At 41.9% G+C, this 12192-nt stretch overlaps 1 protein-coding gene and 1 non-coding gene across 4 annotated transcripts in view; both read right to left on the minus strand.

The window, feature by feature from the left end:
• CRCP (CGRP receptor component) overlaps positions 1-7989 on the minus strand; it is a 33821-nt gene extending 25832 nt beyond the window's left edge. The window contains exons 1-3 of one of the 3 annotated variants that reach the window (XM_063341862.1): positions 6308-6382; positions 4043-4079; positions 289-387 (exon numbers count right to left, since the gene is read on the minus strand). In XM_063341862.1, coding sequence (XP_063197932.1) covers positions 289-387; positions 4043-4079; positions 6308-6375 — 204 coding nt within the window. In that variant the 5' untranslated portion in view covers positions 6376-6382. Of the gene's footprint in view, positions 1-288; positions 388-4042; positions 4080-6307; positions 6383-6432; positions 7000-7847 lie in introns of those variants that run through there. The other 2 variants (XM_063341861.1, XM_063341860.1) reach the window with 2 other exon arrangements.
• Positions 7990-8051: 62 nt separating this feature from the next.
• Positions 8052-8122, minus strand: TRNAG-GCC (transfer RNA glycine (anticodon GCC)). The gene has a single exon. It is a non-coding gene; the product is annotated as a tRNA-Gly (tRNA).
• Between the last annotated feature and the right edge of the window lie 4070 nt (positions 8123-12192).

Here is a 12192-nt window from a genome sequence, read left to right on the forward strand (position 1 = left end):
AAAAGGATAGAACATTTGGAATCAAAAAACTCCCACAAAACCGAACAGTTAAAATACAAAGGGGGTTTTATTCCTTTTGTGATTTTAATAAGAGCAGCTGCATGCCTTGACAGCACCGTTAGCCTACAACCCGAATAAAGCTACCACAGAAAAGCAGCAAAAAAAGTGTATTTTACTGTGCTTTTTAATAGGGGAAATTTCATAAAAAATTATTAATATACAGACCTAAGGATGTGAATCACTCCAGCCTGGGCTAATTTGCAAAGGAAATTTCACAGTGCTACTCACTTCATACATGATTGTGTTCAGATTCTGCTGACCAGAGCTCTGCTTGTTCTTTCCGCTCTCTTTGCGCTGCTGCTTAAGATCAGTAAGTAACTGGAACACCTGGGAAAAAAAAAAAAAAATAAAAGTGTTTCAGAACATTTGAGAGTATGATTCTATGATTCTGTTTTACCTAAAAATATTACAGCAGGAAAACATAAGTGAACAACGCAAAATCCTACCAACCAAGCAACAACAAAAAGCAGGGCTTCTTTGGTGAGTATTTTGGCACCAGAATCATCAATAAGTATGAAAATTGTTTTTTAAAAATTGTGACTATTTTAAACAGATTTTCAGCGCTTGTTAAATGTTATCTAAGAGCCACAAAGGAGACGCTGCCAGGATGAATCTATCCTCGTTGTTTATCTTATCTCAAGTCCGGCGCAGAGTTGGGCCATACACGCTGTACCGGCACAGAGCTCCCCTTTAAACGCGAGTGATGCTTGAAGCGGAATGTCACACAAGCTCACGGCCCTGCTGGATTTGTTATGAGAGACGTACCTATAATATTAAAACGGATATACATCTTGTCTCACAGAGATGCAATTTTACATTACCTGCAAAAAAGAAGTAAACTCTGCAAGTGTCACGCTGCCAGGAACCAACTAAATAAAGGCTTGACCTATAGATGCTCCTGATATTAGTGATCCTATTGTGAATTCCAGTGGAGTTATTCATAATAGTAAATGTTACAGTGACTGGTAGGGTGTTATGGTACGTTAAACCACAAAGATTAAATTAGCTCCCTATTTCATCACAACAATGTAAAACAAGCAGACATTCTTGAAAAGAATGTAATAAAGTTGTCTTCACAGATATGATGCAGTGAATACCGATGTAGGAGCGAGATTCAGAGGGTGAGTCTGAAGGCAAGGAAAGCGTTTTGGTTTTTGCATCTGTGCTCTGTCAAATCCGCTGCAACACCACAACATCTTTATTCACCATAGCTAGACGCGCACCAAAATGTTGAGACAGCATCACAATTCCTCTTTTATTCCCACATTAAATCACATTAGGTTGAAATTTCTCCAGATGTTTTGCTTCGGGCTTTACGGTATACCCAGAGCCAATAACCACAGCAGAGTAACAGATCGCTTCTTTCTGTTTATCCCCTGATTTTTAGCTTTTTTTAGTTTTGAAGATCCAGTTCCAGGGGTATTATAAACTGACAAGTCCACAGAAATAAGAATACAATCATTTCTAGACAATGAGAAGTAAGAACATTACTGGCTACAAATCCTGCAATTACTTTATATTGCATCTTCTATAAAAGAGGAACACTTATCGACCCTGACCTGAAAGCCAAAACTCAAGTTATGAGCCTTTATCTAATAAATATCTAAACAAAATGCAGCCAGTGACAACAAAACGTGAAATAACAACTCCAAATTCCCAGAAATGTAGGCATGGAACACGTATCTGTCCTGAATATTCCTTTCAAACACCACTTTCTGTGCAAAATATTACATCGATACAGAGAACGTTGGCTATGCCAGCCGAACCGCAAGTGGAAAGAGGAGCAAACAGAAAGAGATCGGTGGCTTTACGGGAATCAGCACTTTGAAGAGCAGAGAAAAGCCGTGCCCCAAAAGCCTATAGCTGCAGAGATCATTTTGCAATAAATAATCTCTGAAATACTTACTGTTTTCTTCACTGCAACAGTACGTGTTTTTAACAAACAGACACTTAGTACGAGTTTGGCTGACATAATATCATCTCTTTCTTAGGCAAGCCAGTTCTTTCCAAGTACCTCATTAAAGCCCTTCTAAGAGTCACCAGCTGGTTGCTCTGCTGTACACAGACAGATGCAGCTCAAGACAAAACATTTCAAGATTTATTTCAGGCTAGGATGAAACAGCTGTGCAACTTTTAAGCTTCAGCAATAAAACAGTTATTAAAACCATTCAAAAAAATTACACTCATAAACAAAGCACTGAAATCTTCCCGTTACCTGGCTGAAGTTAAACCAACAAGAACGTGACATTTCTTCCTACCTCACTAAAAAAATACCTTTGCTCAGGAGAGAGGAAAATGATTCAGATCTAGACGAGAAAATAAGATTTTTTTTTGTGTTACTATGTTATTTGCATGCCAATATTCATTGTTTGTTACGACAGGGCACCGTAGCTTCCCCATGACACCAGATCAAGGTACATCACTGGCTTCTAGGGGTGTTTGTCCTGAGTAACACATCTCAGATCAGCAAACTGCCTCACCCTTACTATAACCTAACCTGCTTTGGAAACACCTCAAGATGTTTAAAAAAATACTGCCAAGCATTCAGAGGTGTAAAACTGCACTTCCAGTAGCACTGGCTTTAACAAAACTAGGCGTTAATGAGCTACAGGTTCTCGGATGATACTGCCCGTCACAAGTTAAAGACGAAACATTGATTCTAGCAGCATCCATCTGTGAAAAATGTTTGAATTTTTCTGCGAGAATTTTTATTTGCAATATTAAAGAGACTCCAGCAAGCAGTGTGTCACGTATGTAGTGGTATATTGGCTTATCATACGACAAAATTCAAAAAAAGATACTTGGACATTGCTGCCCAGTTACAGAGGTGTCAGCATTCCTGATCTGGGATTCGATGCACCATACGTCAGTCAAAGCAGCAATGAATCCCGTGCACTTGCCTAAATACACCAGTGTTTGAAGATGTGGAGAATCAAATTCATAGAATCATAGAATTGTTCGGGTTGGAAGGGACCTTAAGGATCATCGAGTTCCAACCCCCCCTGCCGTGGGCAGGGACACCTCCCACTAGATCAGGTTGCTCAGAGCCCCGTCCAGCCTGGCCTTAAAAACTTCCAGGGATGGGGCGTCCAGCCCCTCTCTGGGCAACCTGTTCCAGTGTCTCACCACCTTCACGGTGAAGAACAACTTCCTAACGTCCAGTCTGAATCGACCCATCTCTAGTTTTAATCCATTCCCTCTAGTCCTGCCATTACCTGACATCCTAAGAAGTCCCTCCCCAGCTTTCTTGTAGGCCCCCTTAAGATACTGGTAGGCCACTATAAGGTCTCCTCGGAGTCTTATCTTCTCCAGACTGAACAACCCCAACTCTCTCAGTCTGTCCTCATAGGAGAGGTGTTCCAGCCCTCCGATCATCCTCGTGGCCCTTCTCTGGACACGTTCCAGCACATCCATATCTCTCTTGTGGCAGGGGCTCCAGAACTGGACGCAGGACTCCAGGTGGGGTCTCACGAGAGTGGAGTCGAGGCGGAGAATCACCTCCCTCGACCTGCTGGCCACACTTCTCCTGATGCAGCCCAGGATATGATCGGCTTTCTGGGCTGCAAGTACACTGCCGGCTCATGTTATTCTGAATAACAAACCACACACAGAGGATTCAACAAACTAACCACACAGCAACGGAGTAAATACAACAAGGCTGAAGTTAAAGTTACTGACATTCCGAAGATCTGCTCCTCATCTGTTTGAAAAACATTAATTATATCTGGTTTTATAGATTTGGGATCAATCAAATAATACTACAGCACCCATTACTAGTAAAAACAGAAAACTAGTAATTTTTCAGAGAACTAGATTTTCTTTAAAAAGATTTTTTCTTAAAAACAAATCAAATGGAGTGGGTGGAAATCACATACAGGTCTTGCTGATTGCCACTGGCAATTCTCAGCCTCCAAAGAAGTATGCAAGTGACTGACTACAGCTTTAAACTGCCGATTTAAAACCAAGACACAGAGTAACTTACCTCAAAATTACTCAGCAATGCAGCATTTGCATCTTTTCTAAAAGGAAAAATGAAAATGATTAATTTATATTCCAAAGGAAACCGTCTAAAATTTTTCTTTGCTGAGTCACGCAGACTCTAAAACAACAGACACTACTTTCATAAAGTTTAAAAAAAAAAAAAATCATCAAGAAATCTATTTTTGGTGATTCTATAATTACCAAGTTGTGGCCACCTCTGGAAAATATTTTTCCATGCTGTTAGTAGAATTATTACATAAATATACAGTATATTTTGCACAATTTGCCCCATAAATCATAACACACTTATACACCATAATCTTTTTACTCAGCCTCACTATTTCACTCACTCACCCAACTTTACAAACTAAAACCAAATTGCCTTGCCTCTTCCTTACAAAAAAGGGCCTCCAGATTTATTAGAATAAAGACCGACGGGGAAAAATCATTCAGACTACACACACTATTTATTTATTAATGAAGAGTACAGAAAAAGAAAATACAATTACTGTTTTTAGTGCAATGGACTGGTGTGTATAGATATAGATAGCACTATATAAATATATATAGTAATATACAGTGAGAAATATAGCACTATATTTACACATACTGTACTGAGTAAGAAAACCTTATTGCATTTCAACTTTATTTATTCTTTGACTCTTTATGTGGCTACTCCTCTATAGCAGCGCAAGGCTGAGAGTTTCCCATTTTGCACCAGCCAAACACTCCCCACTAATTCTGTCCCAACTAAGCACGAATCATTATCCGCCACCGCTATGCTGAACGCACCATCCTTGAAGCCAGCTCATATTTAGATTAATCACACCTCTATTACTACCGGATATTGTAATTTTATATTTTTAAATTAAAAAAAGGGAGAAAAACCAACACAGAACATCCTGTATTCCTGAACAACACATTTCTGCTGAGCAGTCAGTCGCCGACACAACAGAAAGTTTCCATACAAAAGGAAAAAAAAAAAAAGGCCTTTCTCAGGTCTGTGCAGCAGCTTATAAAAAAAGAAAAAAAGAAAAAAAGGTACAATGTATTGTTAAGCACCATCAACTGTTTGAATAGAATTGTCACGTTCATCACTTTCAAACGAGTTAAATGCGTCCACAAACTTCCACAGGTTCTATCATTGTTTTTAAATGAAAAGGACCCTCTAAAATACGCTGAGATGAACTTCAACTTCCATTTCGCTGACTAGAGTGAAACTTCAGCAAGTGAGCTCACACACGCATTAGTTTTCATTCATGTTTTACAAACCATATAGCTTTTGTTGTTAGGTAAATGCAATTCTTCAGAACGTTTGCATTCAGGCTATCACTACAGAAATCCCTATGGATCAAAGACATTCTTTGTTAGAAATAATAATGCTACAGAAGATTTATATAGGGAATTATTCTGTTAAGTAAGTGAAAGGGTCATATAGAGTAAATACATCACTGTAAATGAGCCTGTGAAATCTATCTGAAGTTAAATTATTTAAGACAATTGAGTCTTTTTTAATTCAAAACCACTTTATCGTTCAGAAAAATATTATTTTTTTTCTAACAATGGATGGCAAACAAGTCAATCTCGAATCTCCAACAATTTTTGTTGTGCTGAAATACCACAATTACAAACTGATCAACAAGACCAGTTTCAAAAAACTTTTGCAGAACTTAGAAAGCAGAAATACAATTTTCTTCAGTCCTAACTTTCATGAATCGACTATCAATTTTACACTCAGAAAACAAGAAATTGTAAATGAATTCTGATGTATATTTTTACGTAGCCAACTAAACTGTATGCTTAACTTTTACAAGATCATGAAAAGGAAATACATCTCATGTTAATACCAAATGTATAAACACTTTTTAGAATCTTTAAACAGGTAACATTTGTCCAAATTTCTGTCCAAACCAAAATATTATTGAGAAGGTCTGCTGCATATAATATAGAAAAATATCTTAGTATATGGCATCATACCTCTAAAAATATCATTCACACTTCATGTTTTTAAATCTATTGCTTAAGATATGTTGCATATTTAAACCAAAATGTTTTCTGGAGAGTTCTTTTGTCTAGTCACAGATACTTCTGACGCAGTAAGAACTTAAGAGAGGTTTTCCTAGTTGCAGAGCTTCCCTCTATGAAGACGGTCAGGCAGGAGGCAAAAGATTAGGGAGATTAAATTCCAACAGCAATTCAAGTGCAAAATGGACTAAATCGTTCCATTCTCACGCACAGGGACGTTCACCCACAGCTCAGGACTCACCCCCAGGTCTTCTGCCCCTGATGCACCTTCCCATCGGTACTAAAAGAGGTAGCACCGGTCAAATACATTGAGCTACTCAAGGCAGTAAAAAACAAGCGGATGTATAAGCATCATCAAAAACTTACTATTAATGGTATCGAAAGCATCTTTCTCATCAGGGCAAATCCTGTCTTTCCTCACATGCAACAGCCACTTGCATCCTGTGTATGTGTTTCACAGCATTTTTCGGTATACAACAGCAAGAACAGCTCATTTCCCTGCAGGCTGCTACTCATGTTGAGGTTACAAACCCGTATTTCAAACGGAAGTTTCTTATTTACCATCTACTTTCAAAATTTATGCATAGAAGACTTAATTATAATAGCACAGAAGATGTAATGACAATAAAGCATCCATGGATAACATGAACTGCAATAGCTCAGCTGACTTTGGTGGATGCTGACATACGTCCCATGGGACTCGCATCCTCCAGGCCAACCAGTGCCGCATACATGTATATAACCACACAATGTAACGGGCCCCACAGACCTCACCAGAATGAGTTTCTGTGCTTCAAAATCGGTCAAATCCTATTGTTTTGTGCCCAAGTGACGCTAACAAGACAGAAACATGCATAGTGCTGTCCGCATAGGAAGGCAACAAAACTTGCGGCCTGGGATGGCAACCTGGGGGCCAGCTGGTGTACGTGCCACGAACTATCAGCTAGCCAAAACTGTGACTCGCCTCTTGTATTTGCAACTGCTGGGGCACACCCGTTAGGTTTTTCTCCTTCTGCAGCACATTCATCTCCTACAGTTAGCTGCTACCTGATGCTCACAGGAATCACTCTCTCCCAGATGCCGCAGAGGATTCACATTTCACCTCTCGCGGGGCAGAACAGAAAACGGAGCGCGAGGAGGCAGGAGGGCAGGGAGATGGAGACGGGACTCATGCTGAGCCATGACGCCTTTTGCCCAGACACGTGCATCAGCATGATTTTTAAGCAAACAAAAAAAAACCCCAACTCAGTTTCTCGTCAGAGTGCCTGAACACGCTGCTAGTTACAGCGGCGTTAAAGGCCCAGTGCATCCTCCCATACAGATCTACCCGCACACACTGCAGACAGGCCCATATAGATGTACCCGCACACACTGCAGACAGGCCCATATAGAAATAGCCCCCAGACCACAGGGAGACAGGCCCATATAGATGTGCCCCCCCACATACCACAGGCAGGCCCATATAGATGTACCCAAAACACCACAGGGAGACAGGCCCATATAAATATGCCCCCCACACCACAGGGAGACAGGCCCGTATAGATGTACCCCCCACACCACAGGGAGGCCACACAGATATACCCCCTACACCACAGGGAGGCCTATATAAATATGCCCCCCACACCACAGAGAGACAGGCCCATATAGATTTACCACACACAGGCCCCTGCGGATATACTCCCCCTCCGCACCCCCCCACCCGGGCCCTGGAGCCCCCGCTGCCGCCACGGAAGCTGGGGCTGGGCTGGAGGCGGCGGCAGCCCGTCCCCGCCGCTCCTTACACCTCCATCTTGTCCCCCGCCGCGCCGGGACCGCCCCTGGTCGCCGACGAACTTCCCCTCACACCCGCAGCCCGCTCGGCGACGGCGAGGACAGTGCGAAGCAGGCCCGGGCTGAGCTAAAAGAGGTTCTTAGCGGCCGGGACGGAAGCGGAAAAGGAAGGAGAAATAAGGAAAGGGGGGGGAGGGGATTAAAAAAGTATCAACTGCATTGGCCGGGAATCGAACCCGGGCCTCCCGCGTGGCAGGCGAGAATTCTACCACTGAACCACCAATGCCGGTGATGGAAGAAATATCCCCACCCCCTTCCTTGTAACTTCTACGGACAGACAATGGCAAAAAAGTTGTTTCTACTAAAAGGTGTTCTGAAAACCTGCTCAGACTCTGCCAGCTAGCCGCTCCAAAGTGTGATGACAAGGGAGAAATTCCATTATAGAGGTCCTTCCAAATAAAATCCGTAGTCACATGCAAACAGAATGCTGTAAGGCTGAACTAGCTGTGTAATACTCCTATTGCCTTTTAAAGCAGCTGTACATACATTTTACCAGGCTCAGCAGCATCATATGTCTTTTCCTACCACCACTGTTATTCTTTCCCATTTAATCCATGTGCTATTAAATTTTGCAAGAGCCCTTTTCATTCTCAAGAAAACCAGAGACACTTCATGGAGTGCAAATAGCTGAAAATCCTCTTGGCTACAGCAAGGAGAATTGTCTGGCTCAGGGACTGAGTGCCAGGGAAACATCGATTAATTTATTTTGCCATTATCGCTCAGGCAAAAGTTTATATGCAAACACAACAACACTAACTCCCTAAGGAGTCACATACAGGGCTGTAAGAGCCGTCTGGGGAACCGAATGTGTTAGACTCCTTGTGCCCACAACCTCCACCTTGCGACAAACAGCTCCCAGCTCTCCAGGAGCCATCGTCAGCGGACACCTAAGTGCTGGGCAAAGTTTAAAAGCCTCCTGCAAAGCTTTTTCAGCCCCTTTCAGCTGCAGACTCCTAAAAAAGTTTCAGTGGACATGTGGATCCCATCACATACAGGTAGAAATTAATTTATACTCCAGAATAATTTCTCATGGAGCCCTATGGAAAAAGAGCCAGAAGAAAGGTCTCCAAACTGTAGACGGAAAGCTGCTGGTCTGACTCGGTGACAGGATGCAATGGATGCTGTCCTTTTTCATGTTAGGATTAACGGACCTTGTAAATTGGCCAAAACCGGCAGAGCAAATGCTCTGTAACTTCTCTGCCATGTCCCAAACCCTGCGCGTGAAGCTGGCTGTACACCCCCGCCCAGCCAGCCTCAGGGGAAGAAAAGAAGAGGGAGGATGTCACCTTCGTTTGAGAGTGTGGTACTTCCAGATTATCAAATTTCAGAGTTTTGTTACAGAAATCTACTAATCCTTGCCACCGCTCTCTTTAGATACAGGTTCAAAACCTTCAGCATATTAATTTTATTTCTCCTTTGCATCTCCTCTTTACACCTCTCCCCCAGCACCAACTTCTCATCTTTATTTTCACTGTCTCTCCAAAAGCTTCATTCCAGACCTTTGCTGATACACTTTTTTTACAACCCATGATGGTGATGCCCGATCCCAGCAGCTGGGATCAATGAACACAACACAAACGTCCCCCTAGCTTTCAATTATTTTTTTTTTTTCTAATAGAGAAATTCTCCTAAATATTTCCCAGTGGAGACATATAGCCTGCTAGGGTGTAAATACATATATTTACAGCTAGAGGTCCGCTGGCATCACGCAAGGGAGAGAAGGGGCATATCGAAGCGAGGACTCATTCCTCTTACATACAACTGATGAGCTCAGTTCACTTGGTTTTTAATTGCTGCACTTTAGGTGTTAGACAGTTATGCTCCACCATCCATAGGGAATGCAGACATAGGTTTTTCTAAATGTGCTTAGCATGTCAACATTTTGAGCGTGGGCTTGTGATTGTTACCGCTAAGGCTTGGTGAGAGAGGGGCCTCGGTATTAACTATTGAAAGCAGGGGGCCTAGCAATTGCCATTGAAAGCAGATCTGCAGGGTATTTGTATTCTTTGTCATGAAAGATGTTTACTGGATTCAGCATTTCGCTGATCACCCTATAGTGTCTTTTTTTTTTCCTTTTACATTCAAAATTCATTAAACAAAGTTGTTTTTAACAAAAAATGTCAGCACCGCTTCACATCAGTCTCGCTGACGGTGCGTTTGACCAGCACTTTCAGCCCAGAGAGCTTTTTTTCTTTTTCTAAACCAAAATGACAGTTAAAAAAGAATGTTTTTAAAGAAGGTATGCTGTAGCACTTTATGCCATCCTTTTTCTTCACAGTTATGAAAATAAGTCCTATTATGAAAAGTGTGTTTCTAGAAAGCGCTCCCCAAGTATTGCACTCTTTTAACAAAAAATGTTCTCTAAAAGAAATAGCAAGGCTGTGACTGATTACAAAAGCAAGTACAAATAATGTTCAAATCTTTGAGGGCATTAAAATACATTTAATTAAACATCTCAATGCTGCAAAACGGGCAATTTACTCTCTAGTACTACCTCATTGTACCTCATCTTGGAAAAGGACGTAGCTGGGAATATTAATGTATAAATGATGTGCCATTCGCTGGGCCAGAAGGGGAAATAAGTAGAAGACCTTTGTCTCAGACTTCCTTGGTGGTGGGGAGTTTGGGGGTTAACCTTTCTATGTCACTAAGCAAATAACGTAATGAAAGAAGATGATGGGAAGTGGTGAGCCATCCAAACCCGAACAAATAGAGAAGAAAGTAATGAGAATACGTTTCAGTGTACATTAGAAAACCGGCTTTGCAATACTATTTCACTGGTTTCCCCTCAAAACAGTTCAACTCTCCAGCTCCAAGCCCCTTTAAGAAAACCCACTTCTTCAATGTTCATTTTTATGTTAATGACTTCTGCTTGGATTTACAGTTTCACTTCCATTTTTATTATAAAGATATTACTCTGTATTCTGCATTGCTTATTATACAGACAGGATAGTTATTGCCTGCTTAATCGAAAAATGGGAAAAGAGAGAATTAATAATCTCCTAGATACAAACTGGGACAGGAGTTAAGGCAGCATACTACAAACAAACTAATCCCTATGAAGTTTGGTAAACACGCAGCGATACCGCTGACAGATCCCATGTGAAAGCATGCGTCCTTGCCACATGTAATATCAGACACAGATTAATAAGATCTTGTTGACATAGATTCACTCTGGTTATAAGTTCTGTGCTTACTGTTTTCCCAACACATCAGCAATCTCCTGTCAAAGGCCAGAGTAAGGACAAGGATGCTCCTAAAGGGTGAACAAGGCAAGAAAAGTGGTAAAAATGAGGGATTTCAGAGCAGGAAGGAACATGATCACAAAATGATCATGCGCTGTTTTCTAGTGTAAATGTCCTAGTGTAAAAGGAAAAGGAGATAAGTTGCTGAACTAAGAGAAGAACAGTAGAAAAGGACAAGAGGGTCAGTGAAAACAAAGAAAATAACCCAACAAAATGTGGATGAGGAAGTTGGAATACGTTTCCCTGAGCTCTGTGAAAAGTTTGGACCATGCAGATGGAAAAATATTATACTGTAGCAGCAGACTTCGTCAGGAGAACCAGCAAGGGTTCTGCTTTCTGTACAGTGGCTGCAGAAAAGTGCTCTGTGTCTGAGGAGTTAATGAGAAATTGGTGCTGAGCCGTAGTTCTGCGAGTTGCTGCTCCCAAAGTTCTCTTGTATTTTTAATCGGTTCTTTACTTCCATGATATTTAGGGTTTGATGAGTTTAAGATATGGGCTATTTGCCAAGGCTGCTGGACACAACCTCTCCCCCCACAGCCACAATCTGAGGCTCACAGGAGCCTCTTGGCAAAAGTGACCCCACGCATCTTGGTGACAGAAGGGAAGCCCCAAAGCTGGCGCTGCAGCATCTTACAAGTCTCACACACACAGAAACGGGAAGAGAGCAACTAGCTCCCGTGTATTTTATTCTGGTGTGTTTGCTGGGCTGGCAACGGGGACAGAACAATGATGTCCCAGCCATCGTATTAATTACATTCATATCAAAGATTACTCATTAGAGGGGTATGACACAGAGCGATGTGACTCTTTCAGTACAGGGATATTCCCAGAAAAGGAGCTGACCTGTCAGGAAGCCCCACAGAAGACACTCTGGCACTGCAGAAGCACTTGCCTAAAGCTACACCAATAACTTCACTAACAAGCGACACAAGGGCATCTCTCCCGACCCTCCTCCTTGCAGCAACCCTGCCTCCAGAGAAACTTCTTTCCCGGACTTGCTAATCATGCCCTGATCGAGCAAGGGCCGGAGACAGGAGAGGGGTGGGAAGGG

This window comes from Chroicocephalus ridibundus, chromosome 7 (assembly GCF_963924245.1).
Source record: "Chroicocephalus ridibundus chromosome 7, bChrRid1.1, whole genome shotgun sequence".
NCBI lineage: Eukaryota > Metazoa > Chordata > Aves > Charadriiformes > Laridae > Chroicocephalus > Chroicocephalus ridibundus.